Below are 14,018 nucleotides of genomic sequence, written 5' to 3' on the forward strand. Positions count from 1 at the left end.
AAATTAGTATTTTTGAATGGCATCCTTGAAGAAGAAATTTATATTGAACAACCCGAGGGGCTTGTTGTGAAAGGTTATGAAAACAAAGTGCTGAGGTTGAAGAAAGCTCTATATGGGCTTAAACAAGCATCGAGAGCGTGGAATTCCAGAATTGATGCATATTTCAAGGCGAATGAATTTTCTCAATGTCCATACGAGCATACACTCTATTTGAAGCAAGAAAAAGGTGATATTCTGCTCGCCTGTTTATATGTTGATGATCTTGTTTTTACAGGAAATAATTCGACAATGATTGATGCTTTTAAGGCATCGATGGTGAAAGAATTTGAGATGACCGATAATGGTCTCGTGAATTATTTCCTTGGTATCGAAGTGAAGCAAAGTGCCGATGGGATTTTTATTTCTCAAAAAGGATATGCAGAAAATATCCTTGAAAAATTCAATATGAAGAACTGTATGCCGGTCAATACACCAATGGAGTGCGGAACCAAGCTTTCGAAGTTTGATGATGGTGCTGATGTTGATTCGACATATTATAGAAGCTTGATTGGGAGTTTGAGATACTTGATATGCACGAGACCGGATATTATGTATAGTGTTGGAATTGTGAGTCGATATATGGAGAAGCCGAAATCATCTCATCTTAAAGCTGCAAAGAGAATACTTTGGTACGTCAAAGGTACTCTTTCTCATGGCTTACACTATTATTGCTCTGAATCTTTCAAACTTAGAGCTTATTCGGATAGTGATTATGGTGGAGATATCGACGATCGAAAAAGCACCACCGGATTTGTATTTTTCTTGTGCGACACTGCTTTCACGTGATCATCAAAGAAGCAATCAAGTATTACTCTATTGACATGTGAAGCTAAATATGTAGCTGCATCTTCATGTATTTGTCATGCAATATAGTTGAGAAGACTACTCAAAGATATTCTTATGGAGCAGAAGAAAGCAACAGAGATTTTTGTTGATAATGTTTCTACTATTGCTTTGGCGAAAAATCCAGTTTTTCATGAACGAAGTAAACATATCGATGTTCGATATCACTTCATCCGAGAACAGGTTAAAGAGAATGAAGTTGAATTATTGCATGTGAAGACCGGAGATCAAGTAGCAGATATTTTTACTAAACCTCTCAAGATCGATGCTTTTCGAAAGTTCAAGAGCCTGCTTGGAATGATTGATGGAAGAGAATTTGGTTTAGGGGGGAGTGTTAGAAATTAAACCAAATTTGTTGATACTTATTTTTTTGTGAGTCTATTAGTATTTTCATGTTTTGATTTTTCGTGTTTTTAGGTGCTAATTATAGTTTGAGCCCGAAAGAGGAAAGTTTCCTAAGTCAATTAGATTTCCTATTTTGAATAGGTTTCCTAATTGAATGGTTTCCTAATCGGAGTAGGTTTCCTAATTAGAATAGGTTTCCTAGAAAGAGGTTTCCTATTTCGAATCAAATTATGGCCTATATATAATCTATTTCTCTTGTAATTGAGACATGTAATAAAAAGGCGCGAATTGCGATCGTTTCACCTTCAAAAATTTCTTCCATCAAATCAATATTGTTGCCGCGCCTCTAACGCTCAACACTTTGAAAGCGGATTGACTTCCCGTGTACAAACTGATCAGGAGCTGAGGCTGCTCTCTTGATGAGGCCATAGCAGGCCGAAATTAGTTGTCGTACCTAAATAAGATATGTGTGTCTCGTTCGATGGATTAGACGCCCGAGCTTTGCTGGGCGTGGTATGATCCAATACGAGGAAGCTATTTGCCTTATTGTTCTTTAGAAAGGTTAATGAACGAGGGCTGGCCTGGTGTGAACGATGCATCAGGCATCGTACGAGCTATTCCACGACCAAAGAACTACCGGGCTTTGACACATGCATACCAATTTTAATCATATGAATTCATACAACTCTTTCTCACGCACACTAACAAAAGAGCATAAGCACACATACTTATGCTCATGAAAAGAAAGGAAGAAAATGGTTTTAAATGGCCGGAGAGAGAATGATTTAATGAATTAGCTTTAACATTAGAGAAATCAACCCCCAAGATGGGCACAATTGGTTGGGGTATTGAAGTATCTCCGGTTTAGAAATCAAAGGTTATCCGTTGGAAATAGACAAATTGAGTGTAAACTGCTCTGATTTAGGGTTATATGCATAGGTCAAATGCTTGAATTTAAGCGATTCATGGGGCTTGCAGGGTATTCAATAGCCCAGGAAGTCAAGTCTCCACACTATGCCCCTGGATTATAAAAGAAACGGGTTAATACCACGAAAAACCCTAAACTGGTACACTTGTAACATATTTATCCCAAATTATTTTTTTGACCATAAAAAACCCCAAACTGGTACACCTGTGACAATTTTACCCCGAATATACCACAAAAAACCCTAAACTGGTACACATGTGACAATTTTACCCCGAACTAATTTTTAATATTATTATTTTTTATTTTTTTTGAATTTTTTCTTTTTTCTTTTCGTTTTTTTTCTTTCACCTTCAACCTCCGGCGGGCCGCCGGTCCGCGACCGCCGAGGCGGAAGCCGGCGAGGGCGGCCCTCGCGCGCCGGGCGAGGGCCGCCTCGCCAGATCCGGGAGGGCAACCTCGCCAGACGGGCGAGGGCCGCTCGCCGCCGGCCGAGCGGCCTCGCCTCGCGCGGGCGAGCCGTCCCCGCTCGCCTGTGGCAAGGGCGACCCTCGCTCGCATCGGACGAGGGCCGTCCTCGCCGCCCAGGGCGAGTGGCGACCTCGCCCGACGCAGCGAGGGTCGCCCTCGCCAGATCCGGCGAGGGTCGCCCGAGCAGACGCTGGCGAGGGCGGCCCTCGCCGGCTCCGCCTCTGGCCGATCGCCGGCTCCGCCTCTGGCCGGTCGCCGGACCGGCGACCGGCCAGAGTTTGAAAATGAAAAAAAAGAAAAGAAAAGAATAAAAAATAAATAAAAATTCGAAAAAAATAATAAAAAAATAATATTAAAATCTTAATTCAGGGTAAAATTGTCACATATGTACCAGTTTGGAGTTTTTTGTGGTAAGTTAAGGGTAAAATTGCCACAGGTGTACCAGTTTGGGATTTTTGGTGGTCAAAAAAATAGTTCGGGGTAAAATTGTCACAGGTGTACCAGTTTGGGGTTTTTTATGGTCAAAAAATTAGTTTGGGGTAAATGTGTCACAAGTGCACCAGTTTAGGGTTTTTCGTAGTATTAACCCTAAAAGAAACTGTGAAATTTACATTCAAATCAAAATATGAGATCTTCGTGGGACTAGTTTATAATATAAGTATTATTTAATTGACCATTATATTGTAACGTATGTTGCAATTTATCTTAACAGAAGCCTTGGGCGGGAATGAAATTTTTTTAGGCAAATTTTTAAGGTTGAATTCGAATGAGTTTGCTCGTATATTGTGGATCTGAATCTGAAGTTTTGTCTATTCTAATAGATGTGCATCGTATTCACACGTTCATAGCACATCCATGTCACATACATGGACTGAGATAGGGCTTAAGGAAAGCCCAATTAACCTTTGATTAAAAGTGGTTTTCAAAGGCCCAAGATATGCTGGGAATGTGCTTTCCACAAATCTGTTTATATAGACATTCAGTACAAATAATACGAATTCTTTGTTTTTTGTGATATATTGAAGACCCTATACATGTAAATACTTTAATTTATATGGAGCATTACTTGTATGAACACATATTACACACAAAGCTCAGAGATTTGCACTAAGGAAAACTGGAACACGAGATAATAGACTGATCAATTTATCAAAAAATATCGAAGGCGCAAAATTTTTTTCCCTTAATATAATTTACTAAAATATCAGAAATTTCGCTACATCAATTACCAAATCTCAATGGAAAATCCTGATTGTTGATTCTTTTCATGAAAACATCAAGTAATTTTCTCATTTTCGACGACAAGGTAGGCACATTGTATTATAACTAGCTATAAAATTACCCAAAAACAAGCTTATTTGGGGAGGACACTCATAGTATGCCATGTGTCATGTTGGCAGTGGATAACCACCATCACTATCGCATATTTATGCTTAAGGAAAAGACTCGAGACTTTTCCCACCTTTAACTCTATTTCCCTATTTCTCAAGATATTGCTTTCAGTCCTAAGAAAAAATCTAATCACAACAACGACCAAATTGCCCCTCTTTAGAAATTCCAAGCCTCCGAGCTTTCATCATGCATAAACCCCTCGCCTTTCCACCACCCACCGTCGTCTGCCAACGTTGAACCCCATCCTCACATAGACCGTTGACCCCCTGCCCCCGTGTTCACGCTTGGCTCTCTCTCTCTCTCTCTCTCTCTCTCTCAAAGACCATTGACCCCCTGCCCCTATGTTCACGCTTGGCTCTCTCTCATCCCTCTGTAAACAATTGTGCCCCCTCTCTCTCTCTCTCTCTCCTGGCCACATTAGTGTCTCGTGACCTAGATCTGAGGTCACGTATCGCAATGGACAACCTCAATCCAAGTCATCCATAATTTTATTGTAGCTCGCAACCTTGATTGAAGATTGTCAGTTGCCATGGACGACCTTGCCCCACAACCTCCATTTGAAATTAGGGGCCGCCGAGGTCATTCATGGCTTGAAGGAGGCCAGCAGCCTCAGATCAACGCCAATGTTGTTGTTATGCAACTTGGGTCAAGGCCTGTCAATGTTGCTATTACGCAACTCAGGTAGAGAGAGAGATATATATATATTTTTAATTTTTTTTTCAAGTGTTCAAACTGTCATTTCAATTACTTCCCATGATACACATTACTTGCCCCATGTCATGCGTATTGAATAAGACGTCATTTTCTAAAACAATGAGCATGGCTACCATTTAAAGTCATCAGTGGGGCCATTAGCAAGATTTCATTTCAAAACTCTTGCACATTTTGCATGGACAAATCCCATCCCATGCCAAACAAGAGATATTACCGGTATATGTCCAATAAAATCTCCATGTACCATCACTTAAAGACTTTTGATAAATCAAGATATCTCGTGAAATCTTAAGTGAGAATGCATTGAGCATGACAAATTTCAAGATTGACTCCTTGGTATGAATTAGTCCGGATGATTGAGGTTCAACTACGGTTATTGACTTTTTTCTTTATCAGTCTGTATGGAAAAAAGAAAAAAAGTAAAAAGTTGCTTGGAAAAGAAACTTCAAAAGAAAGAAAAGATGTTTAATGGCTTTCTTCTTCCTACTCTTACAATATTTCAAAAAAAAAAGAACTTGAAAGGTAGACCCGTGTAATTTCCCAGAAAGATTCAGATAAATGACAACATAACCCTCAAAATCTTGTTTTGAAGACCCACGTACGTCTTCACTTTTCAAGCAAATTCCCTTATTTGTAACTCAACCGCAATGTATTCAACTTAAAAATTAACATATTTGGTAAAATCATCCCCCTCTTCTTTTCCGAGCCAATCTGTACAGAAACCTTAAGGCATTTGAAGTGCGATACTTTAAAAAAAAAATTACCACCTAGAAGAATTCCCTCCACACCTAACATCAAAAGTGCACTAGAAATCTTAAATATTTGCACATAATGCAATTGAGTCCCAATTATTTGGTGAGCACAATCAAACCATCAACCTTTGCAAAAAGTAAAATCAAGTCTTTTCCATGGAGAATGCCCAAACTTGCCTAGATAGCACTCAAAGCCTTTGTGGCAACCTTTAATATCACTTCTTAATATAGGTTTGGGACTGTATGACTGGAAAAATTACCAAAAAGTCCCAAACCTATTGCAATTGTACTAATTCAGTACAAAATATTTTTTTCTATCAATTGAGTCATAAACCTTATACATTTGTGTCAATTCAATCCGTTTAGTCAGTTTTGGCCGGCCGGCACTGATGTGGACACCAGCCGTCCTACGTGGTGCAGCTGGAACTGGCATGGACAATTTTTAATATTTTTTTATTAATTTCTTATTTTATATTCTTTTTCCCTTTTTTTTTTATTCTCTTTATCTTCATCCTCTAGCCGGTCGCTGAGCAAGAGGCAAGAGCTGGCTAGGTCAGCCCTGCCAGTTGCTAGCAAGGGTGAGCCTTGCCCGCCCCTGGCGAGGCCAAACTCGCCGGCCCTCGCCTTTGGCCAGTAGCTAAGTTGCGGCGACCGGCTAGAGGATGAAGATGAAGGGAGAAAAAACAAATAGAAAGAAAAAATAAAAAGGGAAAAATAAAATAAAATAAAATCGAAAAAATATGAAAATATTATTCATGTTAGCGCCGCTCGCCAATTTAGTCTATCAAATCGGCCAAAATTTGCCAGATGGACTAAATTGGCGTAAAATGCAAAAGATTTAGGACTCAATTGGCAAAAAAAAAAGTTTAGAACTGAATTGGCACAATTGTAATAGATTTATAACTGTTTTGGTAATTATCCCCTTTATGACTTGATTACACCCGCATAATGGTTTAAGACTCAATTATACTTTTCCATTTTCATAGGACCTTATTGCAGCAACTGGAAGGTTCGACACTTGATTACAGTTCGTACATAAGATGAAGATTTTTGGAACAATTTCCCCCAACACATAACTATGGCATTTTTAAAAAAAGTAAACATTGCATGCCGAAGCATTGCATTATACTTTAGGGAAGGTTAATCCGCTATAACAACCTATTAAATTAGAACACTTTATGTGAATAAGAACAAACGCATGGTTGGATTAAATTTAACATTGCGTTACAAACTCGTTGAAAAATCAGAATTATTATGCAACCTCATTATGATTAGGATCGACCAAAGTCTTTTTTTAAATTTTCAGAAGACAAATTTAATTTTAGCGTGGAAGTTCCTCCATTTGGACCTGAATATTCAACCCAATTAGCAAGTTTACGCATCCTTTCTTCCTGAATTAAGCTTACTATGCTGGAGTGCACGTCAAATTTCATAATTCCATGAAAAGAATATATATTTAGTCAAAATCTAACCCAGCAGCTGCAAGTTCGAGTAGATTGAAAGTTATGCTGGATGAGTTGACAAGGACGACGACCCATAACCTTATCCAATCACCAAACGTGACGGGCGCTTCAAAGAAACTAAGAAACAAATATCGTACCTTAGTCTCCAAATTCTTGCATTATTTCTATTCATTTATTAACGAGCAATGCAACTCTAGAATCATGGATCCATACCGTGATTAGCAATACACTTTGGATTGACCAATAATGTGCACATCTCAATAGGCACATCAATGTCGCGGATAAAATGGAGAATACACATCAATTTACAGACTGCGTGTTGGTATTATTGATGAGTGTGAAATTTTTAGGGCTGATCATCACAAAAAAAAGTCCATAAAGACCATGACTTTCCATGAACCATTGTAACGCGTACTGATCCAAAAATCAAAACACGAGAAACCCCTAAAGACCATGACTTCTCGATGTGTAGTCATGATCTGATGGTGCAAAGTCAACGCACAAAACCCCGAAGACCTTGACTTCTTCACACTTGAATTGCACACTCGACAAGGACCTCGACTTCCCGATGGAGGTGTACAAGTTCCATTCATACATGCACGCTGGTTTAAATTCTAATTGAATCATAAAACCACGAAATGTAGAGATTCGCATGAGCAGAATATTCTACTAGTTAGAAAATTACTGCCATGACATTCAAAATCCAATCACTTATGGGTTGATATATAAATTTTGACGACCCATTTGGATATCAATATCTAATGAATGGACTATCTATTTGGATGGCACTGTTAGCACCTCGCTGCCCCTGTTCCGATCAAACGTGAACAAAGATGCACGCACGCCTTATTGATATATGAAAAAGCTACATAATCCAATGTGAAACTACAAATTATTGTATTATATTGTATTATAGTACTAAGACAAGTTCAATAGAAATTGATTGAAGGAAAAATCAAGACGTTAAAGTGTTATTAGATGAAAATAATAGTTCCATAAATTATTAGTTCAAAGTGAGAGGACCAAAATCGACACTAGGTTTCGAATTAATACTTTAAAGAAATTTTTCAATAAAACAACAAGCTAGAACCTGTGCAGCAACGGGAATTTCTCAAGTGTTAAAGAAAAGCTTCCAAACCAGGACAAAACCCTTTACTTTATACAATTAATGTGGTCTTATTCTTCCTCAAGCTTTAAATCGAAATCATGTCAAATGGAGAATGAGGGAGGATTTTTCACTATGCTTCCGAAAGAAAATGGTAGAGATTTCCGTGCATTTTAATAGTAGAGAATTCAAAGCCATTATACTTATCCTTTTTGGGACAAGAAGCCTGATATCGTTGTTTGGATGATAATGTGTGTTGAGAAAAGAAATTGTTGTCAGAGTAAATAGTGCACATAATAAAGGAGGGGGTGTTATAATTTTGCAACTTAAAGTCAACATGACACGCACAAAATCCACGTAATTTGCTCCATCAAACATCAGCTTTATTAAATTGATGTCCATGGTGTATTTCATTTAAATTAATTAATGAAAGGACGACAATAAACATATTAAATATATTAGGGATCTAATTATATATAAAAGGATCAATACCATGAAAAATTTCAAACTGGTACACCCGTGACAAATTTATCACAAATTATTTTTTTGATCACAAAAAATCCAAAATTGGTACACTTTTGACAAATTTATCCCTCGTTAGTTTCCGTTAAATTTTACTTTCAAATTTCTGAATTGGATGATACGTGGCAGTTGACAGGTGTGCCAGTCTAGGGTTTCATTGCTTCATTTGTCACAAGTTTAACAATTTATGATTTTTCGTGATATTGATCCAATTTAACGGAGGGTAAAATTATCGCAAGTGTACCGGTTTAGGGTTTTTGGCAGTCAAAAAATTAGTTTTGGGTAAATTTGTCACAGGTGTACCAATTTGAGATTTTTGGTAGTCAAAAAAATAGTTTGGGGCAAATTTATCACAGTTGTACTAGTTTTGGATTTTTGATAATCAAAAAAATAATTTGGAGTCTATTTGTCATAGGTGTACCAATTTGAGATTTTTGTTGGTATTAACCCAATATAAAATCCGCATGCAAGGGTTGCGGCCCTCACTGACCACTAGGCAAGGGCTTGCGGCCCTTGCTCAATGGCCACGAGCCCTCGCCCAGTGGCCGGTGAGGGCTCGCAACCCTCAAACGCGACCAGTGAGGGCCGCGAGCCCTTGTCTAGTTGTGAGCGAGGGCCGTTGCCCGCCATCGGCGAGGGCTCACAGGCCTTCACTCAGTGGTCGGCAGGGGTCGCCGGGCCTCGGCCGGTGGCCGATGGTCCCCCGCCATCCTTCACAATAAAAAAAAAAAAGAAAAAAAGTAAAGAATGAAGAGAAAAATAAAAGAAAATAAAAAATAAAAAATAATGAAAATGATAACAAAATTCGAAAAACATCAAAATATTATTAAAAATTATTCACGTCAGCGCTGACCATGCCATGTAGAACGGCCGGCGTCCACGTCAGTGATTTCCGGAAAAAATTGATCAGATGGACTTAATTGGCAAAACGTAAAAAGGTTTAGGACTCAATTGTCAAAATTAAAACATTTAAGACTGAATTGATAAAAATATAATAAGTTTATGACTTTTCGGATCATTTCATTCGGTCGTGCCGTGGAGCATTAGTCAAAGGGTCCATTTGTACCCTCACAGAGTTGAAAGTAAGTGTGAACGTAGAGAACGGGCCATTTATGGAATCACACGTGATTGAGGGGTATCATTTGATAGTTAGTATTTCTTTACATTGTTTTCTTTTTTTAAATTGAGACAATCATTTGGTAGGCTTTGGTATTGAATACAGAGAACAGGTCCGAATTAGCGAACCGTCTATTGATGCAATCAAAAGAGGCTGTGTTCATTATGGAGAAGTTCGTCTTTTTAGCATTTGTTGATGTTCTGTTGGCTTCGCTATTGATGTTTCAGCCCGTCATCTGTTCCGGCAACGTCACTGATCACGAGGCTCTCCGCCACTTCCAATCGGCAATCGAAGTTGACCCACAGAACACCATCAAAGGCGGCAATTGGACCGTGGAAGCAAATTTCTGTGAATGGATCGGTGTCGTTTGCAGCAACCGCAGGCAGAGAGTCACGGCTTTAGACCTCTCGTACATGGGTCTCCAGGGAAGACTCTCTCCCTACGTCGGCAATCTTTCTTTCCTGGCTTCTCTTGATCTTCGCAACAACAGTTTCTACGGCACGATTCTGATAGAAATTGGTCGTTTACGCCGCCTGAAGAAACTCATACTCGAAGTGAACCAGTTCGAAGGAAACATTCCTCCTAACTTAGCCCAGTGCCAGAACCTGGAAGTCATGTCACTCGCGATGAACAGGCTAACAGGTGGCATACCAAGAGAATTCGGCGCCTTCCCTAAGTTGCAACAACTGAATCTTAACTTGAACGACTTACGGGGTCAAATTCCGAGCGTCCTGGGCAACATATCCACATTGCAGGCCATTAGTTTGGTCAAGGCCAATCTCACAGGTTCTATTCCTCTAACACTTTTCAACAGATCCCTCACGAGTGTCTCTTTGACGGATAATTATCTCTCTGGAAGTCTTCCCTCTGATCTTTGCTACCGTTGGCCTAACATTCGGAGGCTTTTACTATCTCTTAACCAATTCAGCGGCCTGCTACCGGAGACCTTAACCCAATGCAAAGAGCTTCTCGTGTTGTCATTGTCAATAAATGGCTTTCAGGGAAGCATTCCTCGAGACATAGGCCGCTTGGAAAAGCTGCAGCGTCTCCTTCTAGGTGTGAACAACTTGACTGGCACGATACCTCGAACCATCGGTAACATGTCAAGCTTGCAAATGCTGGACGTAGGAGCTAACCATATCGGAGGTGACATTCCAAGTGAGATTGGCAAGTTGGTCAATGTGAATACAATGAGCTTTGAGCAAAATCTGCTAACGGGCGAAGTGCCTCGAGAGGTTTTTAACATTTCTTTGCTCCGAGTGCTTTCTTTGGTGGACAATTCCCTCTCCGGAAGCCTCCTATCGGGTGGTGAACTGAGCCATCCGAATTTGGAAAAACTCTTTCTAGGAAACAATGGCTTTGGCGGCAACATCCTGCAGTATATCTCGAATTTTTCGAACCTAGTCCACTTCGATGCCGGACACAATCAACTCAGTGGACCGATACCTAAGAGTTTGGGCAACTTGAAGAACCTCAGATACTTCGCGGTTCAGTCAAATCAGCTAACAGGTGAGACTTATGGTTCTGAGCTTGGTTTCCTCTCTGCTTTATCTAATTGCAAATCGCTGAAAACCTTGGTCCTGGAAAGTAACCCGCTTCGCGGCTCTATACCAGAATCTATCAAAAACTTCTCCAGTTCCCTACAAATTCTATACGCTCCCAATTGTCAAATAAGAGGTCACATTCCCAAGGAAATGGGTTTCTTGAAGAGCTTGACTTACATAGAGTTGAGCGAAAACGATCTAGACGGCAACATCCCATCATCAATCGGAGGACTAGAAAGCCTGCAAAGGCTGCATCTTGATGACAACCATCTTGAAGGATCAATGCCAGATGAGATATGCAACTTGACAAGTTTAGGAGAGTTGCGGCTCCGACAAAACAGGATATCAGGATCAATCCCGAATTGCATTGGAAACCTGAGCAGCCTTCAAGAGTTTCTCGTAAGTTCGAATAACATGACGTCGGTTCTACCAGTTAGTATGTGGAGCCTTCAAGAACTCATCTTCCTCAATGTGTCGCTCAATTCCTTTAATGGAGGACTACCGTTTGACATGGGGAAAATGAGAGCTATAGTGAGCATTGATCTTTCTTGGAACCGACTTACCGGTGCCATACCGAGTTCCATCCGGGAGTTGGAGAGCCTTGCTTCTCTCAACTTGTCAAGGAACTCGTTTCAAGGATTGATACCGCAATCGATCGGCGACCTCAAAGGGTTGGATTTCCTCGATCTCTCCTACAATGAGTTATCAGGCGCGATACCCGAGTCCATGGAAGGACTTCCATATCTGCAAAGTCTGCACTTGTCCTTTAATAAGCTATCAGGAGAGATTCCTAATGGCGGGCCCTTCAGAAATTTTTCGGCTCTCTCGTTCATTGGGAATGAAGCACTATGCGGAAATGCGACTTTTCAAGTCCCACCTTGCAAACTAAATGGAAATAAATCAAGGGACAAGCAGCTTCGGTTACTATTCATTATGTTGCCAATTGTATCAGCTATACTTTTAGTCCTCGTCATTTGCTTACTTAGAAAGCGTGGGGACACTGGTAAAAAGGGTTCAATTTTGGTGGAGAACCCACCTGGAATTGACCACCCTATGATATCATATCAGGAACTTTGCTCGGCTACTAACAACTTCAGCGAAAGCAATTTGCTCGAAGCAGGAAGCTTTAGCTCAGTGTACAAAGGGACTCTGGCCAATGGGACAGACGTTGCAGTCAAAGTACTAAAACTCCATATTGAAGGCGCCTTGAAAAGTTTCGACGCAGAGTGTGAAGTTTTCCGCATAATTAGGCACCGGAATCTTGTCAAGGTGATCAGCACCTGCACGAATGCCGATATGAGAGTGCTGGTGCTGCAATATGTGCCCCACGGGAGCTTGGAGAAGTGGCTTTATTCCAACAACTATAACTTGGGTCTCCATCAGCGAGTGAAGATAATGGTAGACGTCGCAACGGCGATCGAATATCTCCACCATGGCCAACCAGAACCCGTTGTGCATTGCGATCTGAAGCCTAGTAATGTTCTTCTAAACGAGGACCTAGTCGCGCAAGTCTGCGACTTTGGAATCGCGAAGATTTTGGCTGAGAACAAGCTTGAAACACAGACCCGAACACTCGGCACGATTGGTTACATTGCTCCAGGTACATTTGTCGAATTTTAGCTAATTCAAGCCTTTGATTCCCAATATAATGGTATAATATAATAGAGATATATTAATGCTCGTATGCCTCTCGATCTTATTACTTATGTCCCAAAAGAAAAAGATCAATTGCTGACGTTCTTATTCCACAAACCATGACGCTTGCAGAGTACGGTTTGGAAGGAAAAGTCTCAACAAAAGGAGATGTCTACAGCTTTGGCATATTGTTGTTGGAAGTGATTACTAGGAAGAAGCCAACCGGTGAAATGTTCGATGCGGATATGAACTTGAGGCGATGGGTAGGTGCAGCAATTCCGTACCAAGTGCTTGACATCGTGGATAGCGGAATCCTTAGCACGAAGCAAGAAGATTTGACGCTCCCGGAACTCGAGAGCATAGTTTTATCGATCCTCGAGTTAGGACTAGAATGTTCAAAGGACTTGCCCGAGGAAAGAATGGACATGAAAACTGTCATGGTTAAGCTCAACAAGATCAAGTTGTCACTTCCTTGACAAAAAAATAAGGTGGAGAGCAGTACGTAGAATTTGGGCATAGTATCATCTTAGTTTGTAGACAGTCATTTCGTTTCGAAGGCATTGTGTATAGTTATCTGCAATAAAATTCTCGATCTTCTTTTGAGCTCTCTGAGTTGGAGGAACACAATTGGAAACGCCACAAGACTTTCCAGCCAAGAAAATTCACCCAACGAGAGCCTTAACTCGTGTCTGACTTCGGAAACCAAGATAAACATGTAGAAGATATCGTTTTCGATTGATCATTGGCAGCTTCTTCATCCCTTTGACCAACAGTTTTTCTTAGGCCTTGGTCACGCCTTGTACGGCCCATGAGCCTTGCGTGTCAAGCTGGGCAGGGCCAGGCCTTTCCGGGCCACATGCCAAGCCCGGGCCCGGCACGTGTTTGGGCCAATTTCGACCCCTTTTCTGTTTTAAATATGCCCTTTTTTAAACAAAAAATGCTTGTAATTTGTTTAATCCAACAAAATTTTAATTTATTTTTTTCATATTAAGATTGCAAAGCGAAATCAAACTAAATGGAACAGACAGTAGCTTGGCCTTCAAAAAAAAAAAAAGTTCTCATGCCTGCAATACACACATCTACGGTCATCTTCATTACTTATGCAACGTCATACTGGATATTAACAAAACTATAATTTTAATTGGATGGAG

General features: G+C 40.3%; 1 protein-coding gene across 1 annotated transcript; it reads left to right on the top strand.

Moving 5' to 3' along the window:
- Nucleotides 1-9,797: 9,797 nt before the first annotated feature.
- Nucleotides 9,798-13,440, top strand: LOC115679321 (probable LRR receptor-like serine/threonine-protein kinase At3g47570). Its single transcript, XM_030602921.2, has 2 exons — nt 9,798-12,832; nt 13,000-13,440. The coding sequence occupies exons 1-2, from the start codon at nt 9,826-9,828 to the stop codon at nt 13,341-13,343; spliced, it is 3,351 nt and encodes a 1,116-aa protein (XP_030458781.2). The 5' UTR covers nt 9,798-9,825; the 3' UTR covers nt 13,344-13,440.
- Nucleotides 13,441-14,018: the final 578 nt, after the last annotated feature.

Source organism: Syzygium oleosum, unplaced genomic scaffold, assembly GCF_021117445.2.
Source record: "Syzygium oleosum isolate NSW1041296 unplaced genomic scaffold, Sole_v2.1 Sole_v2.04, whole genome shotgun sequence".
In the NCBI taxonomy this organism is placed as follows: domain Eukaryota; kingdom Viridiplantae; phylum Streptophyta; class Magnoliopsida; order Myrtales; family Myrtaceae; genus Syzygium; species Syzygium oleosum.

Coding starts and splice junctions, on each gene's coding strand:
- LOC115679321 (XM_030602921.2), top strand. CDS start 9,826: ATGCAATCAAAAGAGGCTGTGTTCATTATGGAGAAGTTCGTCTTTTTA. Junction 12,833..12,999: donor GATTGGTTACATTGCTCCAG/GTACATTTGTCG, acceptor TGACGCTTGCAG/AGTACGGTTTGGAAGGAAAA.